We start from the raw sequence: 20,506 nt of genomic DNA on the forward strand, positions 1-20,506 counted from the left end.
ATGGGCATTTGTTCTTTAATTTGAGCATGTTAAAGCAGAACTTGCCTTGTTGATTGGTCAAGATAAGATAATGTGGTTTTGGTCTCTGTCTCTCGCTCTTCCACACTCTCATCTTTTGACCCATTCTAAGACTCCAAAGAGGAAGCACACAAAAGTGATTTTACCTGGGGCCCCATGACACCAGTGCACAAGCTCATTCTCTCTCTCAATCATTTCGCCCAGTTCGGGAGGCCAGTTGCAGTTCTGCTCCTGGTTAACTAAGAAGTCCACACTCTGCCACGCCAGCTCTCGGTCTGCTGGCTGGAGGTACTCTTGGTAGGAGAGTAGCATTTGCAGGATGGATGAAAGGCCATGAGCCGCACCTACAATTAGGAAGAACAATTTCATTTACAGAAGTATTTTTTTTTATTTGCTAGAACTATTTTAATATAAAACTTTTAAGTCACTTTTTAGAAGCCACAGAGCCAAGAAGAATGATGAAACCACACACAACAAATGAATAAGAGTGGCCAATCTCAAGGAATAGTATTATTGACTATAGTGACTTCAGGATTATTAGCTATTATGTTTCAATTTCATTCTTACACAAAGATTTCTCCAACCTGTGAGCCTGTGTAATAACACATAAATACCTTGTTGTAAAATTTTAATCATGGAGATTCACCATATAACCAGTTGCAACTTATGGGGACTCCTGGGGCGGCTTTCGGGGGGGGGGGAGGGGATATGGGGGCGGTTGTGGGGGAGGGAGGAACTAACAATAAAATATTTTTTTTTCAAAAAGCTTACCTCTGCTCCAGTGTCAAGCCACTCCTCTTCTCGCCTTCGTCCAGATGCTGCAGGTGCAGGCTCCCAGCCTGCCCTTTGGCCAATCCTGACGCTGCTCAAAGCAGTGTCAGGATTGGCTGGGAGAGTCCAGCCAGGGTGCTCCCAGGCAGACTGGGAGCCTGCGGAGGCTCTCTCAAGACCGGCAACTGTGTTGCCGGGCTTGAGAGAGCCTACTGCACATGTATGTTTGGCCGGCCCGAGACGGCCGGCCAAACATACATGCGCAGTGAGGGGGATTGCTGTGCACTCCCCCTCAGTGCACGTCACCCCTGTAGCCCCACCCCTTTCAAAGAAAAGGATAATAAGCATAGTTTATAGTCCTTTTCTTTGGAAGGTCTTTGCAGGTGCCGCAGCTGGCGGGGGAGGACAATATTTCGCTGCCCTTATGGAGGAGCCGCCCGTGCCTATAACTACATACAAAATCTGAAATCGACATCTATTGTCATGAAAAAAAACAATTTGCTGGTAAAATGGTATTGTACATCAAACAATACCTTAAAACACGACTCACAATAATTGGAGAAGCAGGATATGTACATACAATAACTAGGAGGAGTTGTTGCTCAGATAAGTGTTTTGGTGATGTTTTCTTGGACAGTAACAGGTCCATTTAGATTAATTTAGTAGTACACCAACTGAATCAAAAACAACCACTGGATCCCAACTAATGTTGCTGAAAGAACTGGGGGGAACAAATTCCAAACAATCCCTACAAAAACTTAAGCAGCCATGCATCTGCATACAGCCCATGTTAATCGAGCATTGGTAGTGGCCAACTACTTGTGACCACACTGCCTTAGAATAATGAATACTGCATTGCGGTGTTGTGCAAGACGGCACTCTTTAGAACTGGAGACCCACCTAAACTACCGTATTTATCGGCATATAACACGCACTTTTTCTCCCTGAAAATAAGGGGCAAATGATGTGTGCGTGTTATACGCCGATATAATGTTAAGGACCCATAGTACATTCCGAAATTTAAGTTTATGAGGTGCGTGTTATACGCCGGTGCGTGTTATACGCCGATAAATACGGTACATATTATGTCGAAATTGTGAGTAGGGATTGTCTGATATGTCTACATATTGAGGGCAGTAATTTGTACTGCTGTGGTATATAAAATTTATGGGACATTCCTTTTGTATTTATTTTGAATATATATATAATAATATATAACATTGTTAATTCCGCACACCACTGCACTTGAGCACTGTGCCGTCTGCACCATTCTTTTTCTGTATGGTAAGTAACACCTTCTTTGAAAATGAATTCTGCAATCTGGTTGAAATGTGGAAAAAGAGTGCTATATCAAGTTCATACCAAAAAGAGTCCCACAGAACCGTTGATTGTTTCTTGCTTATTATCCTGGCTCCGTATTTGGGCTTAAGGGTTAGGTCCTGTGTTTTCTATTTTCACAGTTAACATTTAGTCATTCAGCAACATTCCTTTGATATAAGAAGTCCCCACTTAAAAAATCCAGTGTTTGCCGGTGCTTAAGGTGGATCTCTTTGAAAAGGAGTCAGTCATAGCTTATGTTTCATATGCTGGATTTCTACTCACCAAGATATTCTGTTCCGTAGTAAGAGTACATGAGAGGAAATGGCTTCCTCTTTTTCTTTGAATACTGTTTCCCAGATTCTATGATAGCATGACATATCGATTTAATTTGTGCAGGGGTCAGTATCTAAAAAACAAGTAGAAGATAGTGTTTACTAAATGTAGTAAGTTCAATGATTCATGCAGTAAATACATTAATACCAAAACTCACAACATATAGCTTTATAAAAAGAACATTTTCAAAAGGAAGTACAAGTCACATTAAGATTATGAAGTAGTGGAAGGCAGGTTTGTAGTCTTAAAAGAGAATATAACACGTTAACAAAGCACTATGATTATTACTTCTAATTTAGGTTTATATAATGTAGGTCAAAATTATGAGTCTTGATTGGATGCAGTTGAAGGGCATTGAGGATCTAAACCAGGCTTCTTCAATGAGTAGCTTGTGAGCTACCGGTAGCTCTCCAGCTACCTGTAAGTAGCTCACCTAAATCAGACACTTTTGCTTGGCTGAATTGATTTATGTATACCAAAATTTAAAAGCATGTATTTGAAACGAAAATGTGTGTATTTTCAGAACTCATAAACTTGTGTTTGGAGAAACATGTTTGAATATCCAAAATATATTTAAAGCTGATATTTGGGTGAAACATCAAGTAGTGTAGGGGAGGCTTATCCCAATTGTTATTAACCTGATTCCATGGACATTGCAGCTATGTCTGTAATGTTATTCCCATGGAGAGGCATTCCGCATTGCCAAAGATGTTTTTTCTTCCTGCTGGCAACCGTTCTTGACGCGCTAAAGTGATCACTGCTAGTAGTCTTTGCATATGGTGGACACTAAAGTAACCTAGCCTGATCTGGTAACTATTAGATTGCTAATAATATTAGTAGCTCTGGAGGATTTTCAATTAATATAAGTAGCTTGGATTACAGAAAATGTTGGCGACCCTTGATCTAAACCTTTCACAATAAACTGTGCAGCTACTGTAACACGTTTACAAAAGTGGGGTGTCAAGGTGCTTCATGAAAAGGAGTCTTCGCATCGATTTCCGTCTAGGTGAAAGTATACATCCTAGTGGGGAATCGGTGTCCTGCGCGTGCTTTGGAAAAGGACAAAAGGGCAAGGTGATTTTGTTCAGGAGTTGTGCTCCCCCATATGGAATGCTTAACGTTGTATACGTCAATAACCCACGTAAACACTTTGCAAACGTCACTATAGCTCTTAAAATTCTACAGGCCCCATCTCATTATGGGGACTTTAGAAGGGTAAGAGCTATTGCGGCTTTTCCAAAGGGGTTACGTGTGAGTAGACCCAGTTTCCACATGCACTCATGGGTGATAGATAAATGAGTAAGTGCAAATGGTGAGACAATATCTGCCTCTGAGCCCTCCCTAGCAGTAACATGATTCTGAAGTTACTTGAATACCCTATCTCTTGTAGATGGCTTTTAACAACTGGTGTACTCAACAGATCCAGGCTGTTTATTGCAGTGGAATGCTGGAAGCTCCTTTCAAAATAATGGAGTTGCAGTCTGCTATAAATTCTAGCATGGGACTGCTACTATCAACATTCCAAAGCTGCAACCTACAGGCTCTGCATCGCCTTTCAGGGAAGTGAAATGTGCATAGGCGGTGGTAGTGGTGAAGATATCCGTGGCCTCTTGTCTCCTACTGTCACTCACATGCACTTGAAGAAGGAGTTGCAGGATTGGAGCCCTTCACAACCCTTTCTTCTCTGTCTGTCCTGGCATATAGCTGGAGCACAGACCTTTGGCCGAGGGTGAGGCAGGGCCTGTGTTCGAGTAATCCTTGCTCTTTCCATGGCTCCCACTGTCAGTAAATGCCTGTTGTTGATGTGGACATGAGAAATGGGAATGATTTACACCCAGTTTATCTCCTGAGATTTTTTTCCCTAAATTTTGGAACATTCTAACTTCACATTGTAGAATTAAGTAACTTCCCTACAGTCCCTCACAGTGAGCTAAATTAGCCAACAAAGTCCGCCTTCTTGTTATGGGTCCTTTCCTTTACCGACCCCTATATGGAGGAGCAGGTTTCATTGAGCAGAATACAATGCTGCAGTGGGCTACAATGGTGTAATGGAAAATACTGAAAAGCTAATACAAATCTAAAGTCTGAGTCAGTCTCTTTTACCCTAACAGTTAAAGCTTAGGACAAAATCTGGTCTACAGTATAATACAGTAAGGCATCTCTGTCTAGCTTTTCCTCCGTCCTTGAAGTTAACCAAGCAATATCTGTGCTGTAATTACAAGTATTCTCTACTAACCAGGACTGGATGGGTATAGGCACAGTGTTGCAGAGAATGCCAACAGTTGTTTGAAACCTCCACTGGTGGCTGGCTGTTCGTATGCTAATGTCAGACAGTGACCACGCACCTATCCCTGTTGTTGGAAAGACAACTCGTTAATGGTTTTTAAGCCAGTTATATTCCTAACATGCTTTTTCTGAAATGTTTTCTATGTGTATCCCAACTGCAATCTGAGCTTTTTTTAAATTTCTGTGTAAAATAATAAAATATGACAACCTGATTTGCTCATGTCCACACAAATTTTGTTAAGTTGGGAAGCCCGTATTAAATATGGTGCAGGGAAGCAGAAGACAGAGATGCTAATTTAAGAATTAATGGCTTAATTTGCCATACTAACAGCAGCCAGGTTATCAAATTTGCAGAAGTCCACAAGTGCAGCAAAGTGATTTTTGACAGAGACTCCACAAGCAGGACAGGAGCTAGCTACTCTAGGGGAATATGGATAATCAAAATAGATTCCCAAAGTGGGCCTCCTGTTCCATGACCCATACACATAAAGCTCCTGACATGGAAAACTTTTTAATAGGGTTAAGTGCTGTATCACTATGATTTTGCTGGCTGTCCCTCGCCACACGAACTCCGGCACAAGTGGCATCCTGCGGCCTGTAGTGTCTTGCATGATTTAGAATGGAACCTTTCTGGCATCCCAAGGACTTTGTGTATGACAAAATCACTACAATAGAATGTATGAGAGTTTGCTTTAGAATGTTGGAGCTCACAGATACTCAGAGAGCAATAAAGACGAGTGATTAATAGCTCCATGTGTGGCCTAGTCATTCAGATGGTACCAGGCTGGGGAAGATGCTACACGGACCACTCTAAATTAGGAGGCCCGTCCTATGGCATTTCCACCAATGGCAGAGATGCTGCTGGTTCTCCCATTAGGGACACTTCTATCAAAATGGGACACGGAACATCAAGTAGAGTGGATGGGATGGTTACCATTTTGCACCCTAGAATCTAATCATGCTTTTCCGACTTGTCTGAATACGAAATCACTTTTCATACCAGTGTCTAATTGACTAATCAACCCAAAATCCAACCCAAATCAAGATGCTTAGAAACAGAGGAAACCCAAGTATTAACCACAAAAAAGAGAACCATTGCCATGCGCACACAGAATGTTATTGTAAAACACAAAAGTACAAGTAGAGATGCAGGCTTGAGTTTGTTTGGGTGTATAAGCCAAACCACATTCAATTTTGAACCACGTTATACCGCGCATATGGGAGTGTTTTTGTGATATTACAACAGGTAGAGTGGCATAAGGCTCTCACCTTCTCTAAATGATATATAACTGTAGCAAAGCCAATCAATTCATTGGAATTTCGTTTGATGAATATATCAGCATTGGTCAAGAACTACAAACTCTCTGATATGTACATATATTCTCCTTTTACGAGCTTCTATAAAAAAAAACAAATGTTGACAAATAATTTGCACGATTATGCCACAAAAATAAAAACGAGAATAACAAAATTAAATTCTTACACCTGAACTTTGAAAAAAATTAATACCACCGCAGAAAAGCAGAAATATTGATAAAACAGTACAGGTGCTTCATAGCAAGCAGATGTACTTAGAAGAAGTACCCCTTTACATTGTAATGCACATCAGTGTAATTTATGATTCTTATTGGCACAAAAAAGAGATACTATTGACTTTGAAAACTGTAAACTGAATACATAGTTTTAAAGCACAAGTATGTCTAGAAAAAATACAAAGAATAAAGAATGGAAAGAAAACAAAAAAGCATTAGCGAAGTGAAGTGTTAGCCCACCAGTCGTGGTCCTGAAGCAGGTCCAGACAGGCCTTTTATTCCATCTGGCATTTCCGAGTGGGCTGGAGCCATTGAAGGTCGGTTTTGAAAGCCTAGGACCGCTGTTAGTGCCGCTGGCGCTTTCCACAGCTTCTTTGTTAACCGGAAGAAGCATGGGAAGGCTTCAAGAGGGAGGGGCATGGAATCTGCAATCTAGGTCCCTAATACCGTTGAGACAGAGTTCATGTGTTTCTATTCACCATCACTGCTCCAAATCCTCTTATGTCTTGAAGATAATCAGGATTTGGCTTTCCAGACGTGGTGATTGGGCTTCCTCCTATCTGGCCCCTAACTACTGGAATTCTATTTGTCTCAATCTTAATAGAAAACACAACCATTTTCTCTTCTGTGTCTGTTTAGGTTTAGCACCAGGCCAGCTCCACTGGTACTTGTGAGTGTATTTACATAACACTTACTACCCATAACGAGGCACTAAAGCACTTTTTTTGGTGAGTAGCATGCTACTCTGGAAACCAAGATTAGTAGTCAGTAGGTTAGTACATTTTTTTATTCTTGTGCATTAGTTGTGCTCCTGATTTCTTGTGTGTTTAGTAAAGTTTAGGCAGGGATAGATTGATTGGAACGGATTTGGCAAGAGAAAGTAGCTAGTTGTTTTTGTAAGTAATGGTAAGTAAGTGTTGGTTGGGTGGCATGGCAAACAAGCATTGGCAAAGCCAATAGGCCTCACCTATGTAAGAGCCATTGCCTTTGCCAATATGTTTTAGCCATGTTGTACACCAGCATAGCTGCTGTTCAACATGCCTAAAAGTTAGTGGGGTAGTGAGGGTGGGGTAAAGGACAGTGATATAGAGTGGAGTGTTGTACAGTGGAGTAGAGTGGAGTGTTATGGACTGACATGGAGCGGAGAAGAGTAGAGCTGGGTGTCATGGAGAGGAGTGGAGTGTTGTAAAGTTTTGTGGAGTGTTGTAGAGGAATCAGAGTATTGTACAGAGGAAGGGCGTAGAGTGGAGTAGAGTCGAGTAGAGTGTCAGAGTGGAGTAGAGTGTCATAGAGTAGTGTGGCATAGAGTGGTGAGGAGAGGTGTAGAGCAGAGTGGAGTGGTGTAGATGGTGTTGCATAGAGTGGCACAGAGCAGAGTGGGTTGTCGTAGAGTGGAGTGGCATAGAGGGAGTAGTGTAGGAGAGTGGAGTAGAATGTTGTAGAATCGAGTGACATAGAGCAGAGTGAAGTGGCATAGTGTCATAGAGTGGAGTGGTATAGAGTGAAGTGGAGTGGAGTAGAATGGAGTAGTGGAGTTGAGTAGAGTGAAGTAGTGTGTTGTAGAATAGAGTAGAGTAAAGTGGCATGGAAGGAGTTGTATAGAGCGTTGTAAAGTGGAGTAGTGTTAAAGAGTGACATGAGGTTGAGTAGAGTGTTGAAGAGTGGAGTGGCATAAAGTGGAGTAGATTGTCATAGAGTGGAGTAGAGTTTAATGGAGTAGAGCTTCAGAGTGGAGTATCGTAGAGTGTAGTATCATAGAGTAGAGGGGAGTAGAGTGGTTTAGAGTGAAGTGCTGCAAAGTATAGTGGTGCAGAGTAGACTAGCTTAGAGTCCAGTGGCATAGAGTACATTGGTTTTGAGTAAAGTAGTATAGAATGCATTGGCATAGAGTGCATTGAGGCAGAGTAGAGTTGAGTACAGTTCAGTGCCATAGAGTAGAATGTTGCATAGTAGATTTCAGTGGTGTAGAGTGTACTGGCATTTACTGCAGTGGCAAAGAGTAGATTGTTTCTTTAACATCTTCATTTAAAGTTTTCACAGTTACATTCATTATGGTATGAGTAGAGTACAATAGACATCAATACACAATGCCAGTTGGTACCAATATTCCATACAATAGAAAAAAAGAAGGAGCATAAAGCCAAAGCCCAGCCACCCCATCTTCAGCCAATGACAATCAGCCTGGGACTAAAATTCAAATGGGGGGTTGTGGTCTGAGGAGGCTTGGTGTGGTGATGTCATAACATGTAGGTCTGCCCTGCATATCAGGTTAGGTACCAAGGTGGGGGTCGCCATCATAGTGCGATCCCACTTCATGTATAGCTGAAAGGGAAGCCAGATGTTTGCGAACTTGTCCATTCAGACAAATACCAGTACTGTGAGTTTCTCCGAGGCATAACTATTCCATAATATAGCCCACCATACATAAAGGTGAGGTAATCAGCTTTTTCTAGAATGTGGCAAGAGCGAGACATGCTGCTGTTAGAAAATTCATAATTAGCTTTCTGGCTGGTGTAGTTAAGGGACAAAATGCTATTCAGGCCTGGATAATCAAGGAGGAAAATTAAGGGGTCCATACGGGGTTAACACCCAAGATGGTGTGGATGTGGGCTAGTATAGTTGTACACTACTCTTGTATATGACCAGAAGACCACCACATGTGGGAGAAGGTCCCCGCCTCCTCAATTCAATTCAAACATGTGTCTGGGCCCTCAAACATTGTGCATAGGCATGTCAGTGAAAGATACCATCTGGTAGGTAGCTTGTAAGCATTCTGTTTATGTGAAGAGCTTAAGGAGGATTTTGCTGCTTGGCCCCATATATGCTCCCAAGTATCCAACGGAATTTCGTAACCTATGTCAGCTCTGAATGTCAAACTTTAGCTGTGTGTTGGACTAGTGCCTAAGTTTGAGGCTACCCTCTGTAGTACTGTTATGCCCTTACGTAGTGGTTCCCAAACATTTTTGACTCGTGGCTCCCTTGACCAATTGGCTGTTGCCCACTATTACATTACTTTCTTATGGCGGGGGGATGTAAGCCTGGCCTCAGTAGTATTTTCATTTTAATATCTGAAAATAATTGGGATTAGGGTATGGAGAACTGTGCGTGCAATGCAAGGATATGCCTACTCTCTCTTTTTGCAATATTTGTGCGTCTTTGGGCCATGCAGTGACTGCATTTGGTCACTGTTCTTGCATGTTCAGTATGGAGCTGAACACATCCAGCCAAAACCAACCAGGGGCACAACGGTGCTGTGACGCACAGTTCGGGAACTACTGCTTTCACGGTCCACGACCATTTCATGAACACGTCCGCTGGTTTCACTTTCCCTAGTCTTCTTATGCCTTGCTTGTCCCTTTTTATACCCACTCACATCAACCCGCTCCCTGTTACATTTCCTCAATAAGCACTACTATTCAGCATGTGCGTATTCACTGAACTGTAAGCTCTCATCTTCACTTTTGCCTCAATCACCACATACCGTACTTTAACTCACCTTCTTTCATTCTTAGAAACAATAGTCTAAGTGCAACCCCGGTATTTCACCAACATCTACCTCAAAAATCTTCTGTATTCTTCTGTGCGATTGTCTTGCAATGGTTTGTTGCCTCTTCAGTACAAGTTTTATGTATGACGGACATCTGGGAATGGTATCTTTCAGTTGCACAAGAAACAGCAGTAATTATTTCATGCCCATTTTGCAATTGATTATACTCTAATGGGCACAGTATTAGTGCCCTTTTCAGGTTTAAAAGCTTGCAGGCGGCTACATCTAACAAAATGAATCTAGCAACCGAAATAGGGTTTATGCAGTCATTGTGGAAAGTGGCAACTCTACACAAAGATGTCCGCTATTTTAGAAGAGAATACTTTATGTCGCGTCAGTGGCCCCGGATCCGAATTTGGAAGTCGTTTGAAGTAAAAATGTATGTATTTTCACGTGTTAATCACTCAGCGCTCCTAGCCGTGCTCGACGAGCTCAGACAGCGCTACTACACTGGGTAACTGTCGAATCAGAAGCTCCGTTTGAACTTGGTATCTGTCTGCAGACACAGAACAGAAACAGAACTTGTCAAGTTTCTCAGGTTCTTTTATGACTTAAAAAGTCTTGTTTTCATTTGCACTTCTATTATATTAGCATATAACTCTCCGCCTTTTGGCGGCTGCCATTCCCTTTTCACTCATTAATTCTACTGACAATTAAAATGCCTCTACATGCTTCCGTGGGGTCCCTTTCTTTTTCAGGTATATATTGCCCTCCAAAGAGTGATCTTTCTCTATTCTCTTTAGTCACCCCAACTCACTCCTTAAATCAAAATGGGTTTAGCAGAATGGAAGATTGTCTGCTTTATTGCATTCTGTTCACCGGTGTGTTACTAAGAGGCAGCAAGTGCGCCACCTAGTGGGAGACAGATGCAGCGCACCCGGCCTGTACTGCAGAGGCTTTCACAATGGAGTGCTCAGCAAAACTGCAACGTGGCACCCCTGGCTGTGTTTGTGGCGCACCGGGGTGCTGCAGCGCAGAGTTTGGGAACTACTAGTTTAACAGATTGGAAGTTTGCCTGGTTTATTGCATCCTGTTCACCGTTGTGTCACTAAGAGACAGCAAGTGCACCACCTAGTGGAAGCCAGATGCAGCACACCACGCCTGCACTGCAGAGGTCTTCATAATGGAGTGCTCAGCAAAACTGCGACCGTGGCACTCATGGCTGGATCTGGCGGAGCATCTGGGTACCGCGGCGCACAGTTTGGAAACTACTTCCCTTACGAATGACTTTATCAGCAAATAATTGTTCTAAAACAGTTTTGTCTCGGCTGCCCTTATCCTTAACATCCCTCATACCTGCCGAGTGTAATAACTGCGCTAACCAATACGTGTCTTCCCTTTATAAACCCCATAATGTCTGTATCTCCTCTCGGAGGCATAGTTCTCCATCAGAATACAGGTTACCCAGTGTGGGGGTAGTCCCCCCATTCCACTGAGCAAAACCTAGGTCAACCATTCCCAGCGGAAAATCAGGCTTCTGGGGATTAGGAGTCATTGGTGATGGGAAAGATGGAAAGGCCTTTTTTCCTGAGTTATTTGTTGCCAGTATTCTAGCAGGGTATGAGTGACCTTGAATGGGTGGTGTGTAGAAGGCTGCGCCCTCTGCGGAAGTCATAGTACACCAGAAAGTGGGATTGGGGGGGGAAGTGTTTGACATGCACCTATTAGAGATGGATTATGCTAAAGCTTCTACACAAAGCCAGGCGAAGCTGTGCCGCCATGAAATAGGATCAAATATTTGCAAACCCCAAACCTCCATCTACCATGGATATATACAGTGTGGACCTCTGAACCCTAAGGGTTTGTTCCCTCCAGACGAAAGCCAGCAATCACTCAATCAAAAAAATTTGTATAGCGCGCAACTCACCCGTGAGGGTCTCAAGGTGCTGGTGGGGGGGGTGATCACTGTTCGAATAGCCATGTCTTGAGGGTTTTTTTGAAGAGCAGGAGGTCTTGGGTCTTGCGGAGGTTGGTGGGGAGGGAGTTCCAGGCCTTAGGGGCGAGATATGAGAAGGATCTGCCTCCTGTGGTGGTGTGTTGGATGCAGGGGACTGTGGCGAGTGCGAGGTTGGCTGATCGGAGGTGGCTGTGGGGGTGTGGAAGTTTATTCTCTCGTTGAGGTAGGATGGGCCGGTGTTGTGGAGGGATTTGTGTGCGTGGATGAGGATTTTGAAGGTGATCCTTTTGTCTATGGGGAGCCAGAGAAGGGATTTGAGGTGTGGTGAGCTGTGTTCTTGGCGGGGGAGGTCCATGATGAGGCGTGCGGCTGTGTTCTGGATTCTCTGGAGTTTGCGCTTGAGTTTGAGTGTCGTGCCGGCGTAGAGGGCGTTGCCGTAGTCTAGCCTGCTGCTGATTAGTGCGTGAGTGACGGTCTTTCTGGTCTCTGTGGGAATCCATTTGAAGGTTTTTTTCAGCATGTGCAGTGTGTTGAAACAGGAGGAGGTGACGGCATTGATTTTTTGTGTCATAGAGAGGGAGGGGTCGAGGATGATGCCAAGGTTGCGTGCGTGGTTTGCGGGGGTGGGTGCAGGGCCTAGGGCGGTGGGCCACCAGGAGGTGTCCCATATGGATTTGTGGGGGCCGAAAATTATGATCTCGGTTTTGTTGGACTTGAGGTGGTTAGCTGTCATCCAGGCGGAGGTGTCAAGGAGTGCAGCGTGGAGGTTGGTTTTGGCAGTAGTGGGGTTGTGGGTGAGGGAGAAGATGAGTTGGGTGTCGTCTGCGTAGGAGAGGATGGTGATACCGTGTAGTTGGAGGATGTTGGCTAGTGGGATCATGTAGATGTTGAAGAGTGTGGGGCTGAGGGAGGATCCTTGGGGGACTCCGCAGATGATTTCAGTGACAGTGGATTGGAAGGGTGGGAGGCGGACTTTTTGGGTTCTATCGGTGAGGAAGGAGGAGATCCAGCCTAGGGCTTTGTGTCGAATCCCATATTTGTGGAGGCGAGTACGGAGTGTTTGGTGGCAGACAGTGTCAAGGCTGTGGAGAGGTCCAGGAGAATGAGTGCAACGGTCTCGCCCCTGTCGTCTTTGGTTCTCATGTTGTCAGTGTATGCGATGAGGGCGGTTTCCGTGCTATGGTTCTTGCGGAACCCAGATTGGGAGATGGTCGTTCACTAGTTTTTGAGCGACCTTGGTGGGGAAAGGGAGGAGGGAGATGGGGCGGTAGTTAGAGAGGTTGTCTGGGTCAGCTTTGTTTTTTTTAGCAGTGCAGTGACTTCTGCGTGCTTCCAGGGGTCTGGGAAGGTGGTGGTGTTGAATGAGCTGATGATTATGTCTCGAAGTATGGGGGCAGTGGTTGGGCTGGCTTTGTTGTAGATCCGATGGAGGTAGGGGTCGAAGGGTGATCCAGAGTGGATGGAATTCATTGTTTTTTCTGTTTCTTCGTCGGTGGTTGGGGCCCAGGTGGTAAGTAGGCTGGGGGGGGGGATGGGAGGGGGGTCTGTGTTGGACGGGTGGGGGGGGTGTGTGGTGGGTGTGTGTGGTATGAAGCTGTTGTGTATGTCCAAGATTTTGCAGTGGAAGTGGTTTGAGAGGGAGTTGCAGAGGGTCTGTGTGTGTGTGGGGTCTAGGTTGCTGGCTTTGGGTTTGGAGAGCTCTTTGATGACGGTAAAGAGTTCTTTGCTGTTTTGGGAGTTGTTGTCTATGCGTTCCTTGTAGTGTGCTCTTTTGGTGGTGCGTATGAGTTGGTGGTGGTTGCGAGTGGAGGTTTTGAGGGTGGAGAAGTTTGTGGTGGAGGGTTCTTGTGGATCTGTTCAAAATCGCTGTAGCTTTACCACCCATAATCGCTGTAGGCATTTAAGCGATGGTGACTGTGCCAGACAGAAAAGTAATGTTAAGAAACTCATTTTCACAGCAGTCATCCTGCCTAGCCAGGAGGCTTCCAGCCTACCCCAGTAGTATAGGTCCTTATATAAAGTGTCAAGGAGGGATGGTACGTTATGCTGATAGTGTTGTAAGCGAGTTGAAAATATACACTCCCAAATATGTGATGGTAGATTGGGTGCACAAGAAACCTTTATTCGAGAGTACAGTGTGTATGTGGGTGCCAGAAATGGACACCCCCAGGCCGCTGGATTTCGTGTAATTCACTGAGAAGCCCAAGGCTTCCTTAAAGCATGCTAATGTAGATTTTCCTAGTTTATGACGGAAAGTCTTAATTTTATTAAAGACACGGAGGCGAGTATTATGCGTTTCTTCTCTTGCTTTATTTATACAGCAGCAGTCAAGAAGAACTACAAATCCCATGAGGCTAAAACAGACAGCCAATGGGATTGAAAAAGTAGTATGAGAATATGACAACCAATAGGAACGACCCCATACCATAGTGATGTCAACTGACTGCAAGCAGCCCTCTTTTCTTGCGAATAGTCAATCATTGAAAAATAATGGGAATAGAGAACAAAGGATAAACAATGCTATGAGGAAAGCAAAAACGTCAGAACAAAAGTCAAGTATCCTGTGAAGGAAGGGATGATTCATTAAATCCGAGGGATACGATTCCAGGCTTGAAGTGAGTGGGAGCTCCACATGATGCGAGGAGGTCCAATTAGGATGCTGGCTGCGTAGCTGAAACTGGCGCTGGAAAAAAGGGAGGGAGACAAAACCAAAGTTAATCCAGAGGTGGGATAATACTCGCCTCTGTGTCTTTAATAAAATTAAGACTTTCCGTCATAAACTAGGAAAATCTACATTTTATGTCAAGCCCGGAGGCTCCTATTATGCGAGTTTAAAGCATATTAATTACATTTAACGAAACACTATCAACAGGTTTGCAATAAAAAACTCAAAAGGTATTATCATTGGACCAGTCTGCAGACTTGAGAATATCCTCCAAACGGGAACCTGCCCAGAAGGCCTTGGAAGCCATAGCCCCTCTGGCAGAATGAGCTCCAAATCTGGAAGTATCTATGCCCGCTAAAGACATGATCAATCTAACCCAACGCGCTAGAGTGGTTGATGAAACCGGGTTATGAGGTTTCCTAAAAGAAATAAGAAGTTGGTAAGAGGATGTTCTCAACTCTGCAGTTCTTTGCTCATAAACTTTGAGACATTGGCCTACACATAACTTCGGATGTTGAGGGAAATAAGGATAGAAAACTGACGATAAGTTGGTCTTGGTACGTCGAACAACCGAGAACAACACCCCCGAAGGAGTGAATTGGCGGTTGGAGACGTCCAATGCTTTGACATCCGAAAGACGTTTAATAGAGATTAAACATAATAACATTGTAAGTTTGGCAGATAACATTTTTAGTGATAAGATTGAGTTGTCTGGTAAAGAGTTCAAATATTTTAGAACAACATTAACATCCCACAAATTACTGTACTTCGGTAGAGGAGGTTTGGAAAATTTTACTCCCTTTAGTAATCTGCATACCAGCGGGTGCTCGCCGACCGGTTTCCCATTGACGTGTGTATGGTTAGAGGAAATAGCTGATCTGTAAAGGTTGATAGTACGGAAAGCCTTGCATTTGCTGGCTTCTGCGGCCAAGAAATGGACTATAAATATTATATCTGTTGAAAAGGGATTAATGTGCCTTCCCAAACACCAGCCGTCCCATAAAGACCAGGCTGCCTTGTATGCTTTCTTGGTGCCAGGGGCCCAGGAATTTGCGATGTATTGAGAAGCTTCTGACGAAATGAGAGGGAAAGGTTGGGAATTCCCGAAATCTTCCAGGCGGATAGAATAAGGAGATTGTCCGTAATGAGGGGGTGAGGACGATGGAGAGGATCTAGAAGTAAGTCTGGGAAGAGCTGGATGACGTCTGGCTTGTGCTAGGACTCTGTTGATCATGATAAAAGGGGGGAAGGCGTAATTGAGCGCATGAGACCAATCTTGCAAGAAAGCATCTGATGCTAAGGCTAATGGATCTGGGCGCCAACTGTAAAATCGAGGAAGCTGTGTGCTGAGACGGGATGCAAAAAGGTCTATGGAGAGCGGACCCCATAAGGACTGTATCCTGTGGAAAACTTAAGGATGAAGTTTCCAATCGCTGGAATCTCGAAGATGACGAGAATGCCAGTCTGCCACTGAATTGAGGACTCCTGGAAGGTATTCTGCATGAACCGAAAGATGGTTTGAAAGGCAAAATTCCCAAAAACTCTTGGCCAAATCCACCAGAGGTTTGGACCTTGTACCTCCGAGATGGTTTATGTACCTGACTGCAGAAATATTGTCCATTCTGAGAAGGATTGCACAATGTACCTTGTGTTTTGCTAGGCTTTTGATTGCAAAGGAGCCGGCAAGCATCTCTAAACAATTGATGTGCAATTTGGACTCCTCGATAGACCATGTACCCCCAGTCGAGATGGGACCACACCGGGCCCCCCAGCCTAGATGGCTTGCATCGGATTCTAACACAAGATCTGGGGCTGACGGAAAGATACTTTTCCCGTTCCAAGCATCTAAATGGTCTATCCACCACTGAAGCTCTGTGCGAGATTCGAGATCTAAGGGCACGAGGTCGGAATAAGACAGCCCTTTCCTCAAGTGTTGGATCTTTAGCCTTTGGAGTGAGCGGTAATGGAGGGGACCTGGAAATATCGCTTGGATGGAAGAGGAAAGCAGACCTACTATTCGAGCTAAGGTTCTGAGAGAGATGAGAGAAGAGCGAAGAATCTGAAGAATTTCCGACTTTATGGATTTTATTTTCGTTGTAGGAAGAAGAAGAGTAGCCGAAATGGAATTGACTTGGGAGGGGGTTAGGTGAGATTTCTCTCTGTTTATTATGAAACCGAGGTCCTCTAAGAGAGAGCAAGTGATCTGCAAATGGAGTAGCAGAGTTTGGGGAGACTGATTCAAGATGAGGATATCGTCTAAGTAGATTAGGAGCCTTATGCCCTGAGCCCTTAGATGAGCCACAACGGGCTTGAGAAGCTTGGTGAAACACCAAGGGGCAGACGATAGACCGAAGGGTAGAGAGGTAAAGTGATACGTTTGATCTAACCATAGGAACTGCAGGAATTTTCTGGAATCTGGATGTACAGGAACCACTAGGTAAGCGTCCTGAAGGTCCAGTCTGACTATCCAGTCGTATTGGAGAAGTATATCTCTGAGATGAAGAATTGTCTCCATTTTGAAATGTCGGTATACTACAAACCGATTGAAATGTTTTAGGTTGATGACCGGACGCATCTTTTTGTTTTTCTTTTGAACTAGGAAAATTGGGCTGGTAAATCCCAAGGGATGAGGGCGAGTGATTGAAATCGCTTGTTTTTGTAAGAGAGAGCTTACCTCTGCAGATATCAACTCGTTCATTTCTGCAGAGAAATGGGGAAGAGGGAGAAAATATGTTTGCACCGGAGTAGAGTAAACCTCTATGTTGTAACCCTGTACCGTGTTTAGAACCCACACATCTGCTGTAATTGTTAACCAATTTGAAAGAAAATGGAAAATACGACCCCCTGTTGGAAGGAGACCAACTTGAGGGCTTACCTCTAGGGTTGGAGGCTCTAGTACGTCTGAAGGACCTGGCACAATAACCTCTGCCACGTTGGGGGTAGAACTGAGGTCTGAAGTCCTGTTGGTAGAAATTATAGTACGCTGTGGAGCCTTGATTGGAAAAACCACGGCCGGTAAAGCGGCCCCTGCCTCTACCGGCCCTGGCAAAAACCCGTTGGTTGAACATCTTCCTCATGGATTGTTGGGCTTTATCTAGGGAGGTAAAAGTGGCTACATACTTGCCGAGGTCCTTTATGAAGGAATCCCCGAACAGCTGTCCCTCAGTATGGATCTGAGGATGTACAGTCGCTAAATTAATTAATTTAGGGTCCAATTTGATCAGGGGGCCTTTACGTCTCTCGTGAATAAAAGCGGAATTAGCATTCCCTAAAAGGCAAAAACAACGTTGAACCCACAAGGAAAGCTCTTCTGGGTCTAAAAAGGTACCCTCGAGTCTGGCGCCTCCACCATGTCAAAAATTCTTGTTAATGGGCCAATTACATCGAGGAGTTTGTCCTGGCAGGACAACCACGCTTTGTCTACCCCTTTGCGAGGGTCCTTGCCTTGCTTGGTAAAGAAGGTTAACACCTGCTGGTCAATGGCAGGAGTAGTAGTTGCCTTGTGCGGAAGCACAGGACGTGGACATTCCGATTTCAGTTTGGCTCTGGTTTGTTTATCAAGGGGAGAGAATAATTTTTGAGCCACATAACCACCAACATGTTCAGCTGGGAACCATTCTGTGGAATTGGGATGTAGAATGTGGGAGGGATCGAACATAGGGAAGCTTTCTGCATCCAAGAGGGGGGGGGACCGAGGAAACTTTGGGTTTCTTTGGAGGGGAAGGCTTAAAAGAATCATCATCGTCTTTATCAGAAACGTGGTAGTCTGAATCCGCGTCTGGCATGTCCTCATCAGTATCTGGAGCAGAGGCCGTGGGAATAGAAGGGGGTATATTATGTTGTTTGGATTTTCTTTTTAAAGAGGGTCTGGAAGCCATATTATTATACTCCTTGGCAGGAGCCGTGGGAGGAACCGCGTCCTCTGTCATGTGTGAGTTAAACTCACTCTCCTTTTGAGTCAAACCCGAGGGATTGACAGGCAGGCGTTGACTGCATTCCCCCGCAGTCTGCTCCGAAGATTTAGACAATAAATTAGAAAAATTTGATTCCAAGTTTTTTGATAGTTTTTGAATGGATGACGCCATTGCCTGTTTAACAGAAGTTTTGATAAAATTACGCAGTTCATTTCTTATTTCCTCTACACTGGAAACACTGTGTTCCATTGGTGAGGAATTAGGTTCCATTATAAAGGCAAAAAATATTATTTAACTGTAAGGCAAAAAATCTCAATCAAAATAGAAAGGAATATGTGGAAATAGTCAATAGGGTTAAAAAACCCAGGCAACCGGGGGTTAATGGAAGAGTAAACCGACTTGGAGCAGAAAACTCCTCCTACTCTTGGGCGGGGCCGAGGAACAAGTTGCACGGGCTGCCAGAAGCTGGGGAATAGCTGAAGGCGTCGGAGGAAGCAGTCCAGGTAAGAGCGGCAAATGATGAGGATATTCCTCGCGTCAGGGAAAAACCCGGGTAACGGTTGTTTCCCAGACGCGAGGGAAGCGCATTTAGAATGTCGCGCACGAGGCGCGCAGAGAACCGTTGTGTTTCTCGGCCCGGGAGCAACCGACGTTGCTACCCGGGAACCGGGAAGGGTACGCGAGCGCAAGGGAAACGCGCTGAAATCAATGCGGCAACATGCCGGCAAACAAATATAATAGCGGAACACAATTGCATGAATAATTATAGCTACACATGTTAAAATAAAGTAACGTCATGAGAGGAAAAATTATTTGAACTTATCTTGACTGCAGCAGCAAGAAAAGAGGGCTGCTTGCAGTCAAGTGACATCACAATGGTATGGGGTCGTTCCTATTGGTTGTCATATTCTCATACTACTTTTTCAATCCCATTGGCTGTCTGTTTTAGCCTCATGGGATTTGTAGTTCTTCTTGACTGCTGCTGTATAAATAAAGCAAGAGAAGAAACGCATAATAGGAGCCTCCGGTCTTGACATAAAATTCTTCCTTGTAAGCCGGAATAGATGTGGAGGTCTCTGTTAAAAAAACAGCACATTATCAGAATATAGGGCCAGTTTTGTTTCCTTGTCCTCTGCCTTCATACCCTTAATATGTGGATTAGTTTGCACTCTCTGGACAAAGGGCTCCATAATCAGGGCAAAAATCAGTTGGGAGAGCGAACAGCCGAAATTGGTGCCTTGCATGATTGGGAGAAGGGAGGACTGCTCCCCATTTACTTCCAGCTTAGTCGTTGGAAAAGAAGTCAGGATCATGCATTTCATATTAGGACCCATATGGATTCTATTCCGAAGTTTTCTGAGAGAATGCCAGTCTACCCAACTAAAAGTGTTTTCAGCATCAAGGGAGGCAAGGACCACTGGGGTCCTGGTCCTCTCTGCCACTTCAGTAAGAGAGGCGGTCAGTCTGGTTTTATCCCTGGCATGACAATACATAAGAAACCCAGTTTGTCGCAGTGCAATGAGAGTATTTTAGAGCGAGTGCAGTCTGAAGACCATGATGGTTGCCAACATTTTTACATCAGTGTTCTGTAATGCTGTGGGTCACTAAGAAGAGCGTAGAGGGAGGGCTCCGTTTATGGTTTCAGTAGTAAGGAAATTTGGAACTCTAGCATTGCGTCAGTAACTATGCCAAGTTTGATAATATTACTATATAGCGCCATAGGGCTAGCTAAGAGACTGACAAACACCTTGTAGAAAGAGGCCAGGAAGCCATCTGGACCCAGTGCCTTTCAGCCCTTGTAGCTGACAAATCGCCTCCCTTACCTCTTCAGCCATGACCTTAGTTTCAAGCAGCAATAAGGTCTCCAGTCCCACATGGCAAGTGTAAATGTCTAACCAATATCTTGCAAATTACCTGAGAGATCATCACTTTAAATTTTTTTTACATAGTGCGCTAAGAAGCTAGCCAAAATATCTGTAGTGGTCGTATGGGTGGACCGGCTTTCGTTGCCAATGCTGTGAATGTGCTTCCTGGTGCAAACCTGTTTAAGTTTGTATTCTAATATTCTGTCAGCTTTGTCCCCTTTTTCATAGCATATGCGCTTCAGGAACAATATATTTTTTGTGGTGTCTCGCTTTAAATGATGTTCCAAATTCCCCTCACTTTGCAAAGCTGCCTTTTAGTGCGGAAGGAAATATCTTGGTTATGAAGAGTTTCTAAGCG

The 20,506-nt window shown here is 44.3% G+C and overlaps 1 protein-coding gene across 2 annotated transcripts in view; it reads right to left on the reverse strand.

The window, feature by feature from the left end:
- The window catches only part of LANCL3 (LanC like family member 3), a 396,607-nt gene that overhangs the window by 337,239 nt on the left and 38,862 nt on the right, over window positions 1–20,506 (reverse strand). For both annotated transcript variants that reach the window (XM_069204602.1, XM_069204605.1), the window contains exons 2-3: window positions 2,392–2,515; window positions 165–362 (exon numbers count right to left, since the gene is read on the reverse strand). In XM_069204602.1, the coding sequence (XP_069060703.1) occupies window positions 165–362; window positions 2,392–2,515 (322 nt within the window). The remainder of the gene's footprint in view (window positions 1–164; window positions 363–2,391; window positions 2,516–20,506) is intronic.

This window comes from Pleurodeles waltl, chromosome 8, assembly GCF_031143425.1.
Source record: "Pleurodeles waltl isolate 20211129_DDA chromosome 8, aPleWal1.hap1.20221129, whole genome shotgun sequence".
Classification (NCBI taxonomy): domain Eukaryota; kingdom Metazoa; phylum Chordata; class Amphibia; order Caudata; family Salamandridae; genus Pleurodeles; species Pleurodeles waltl.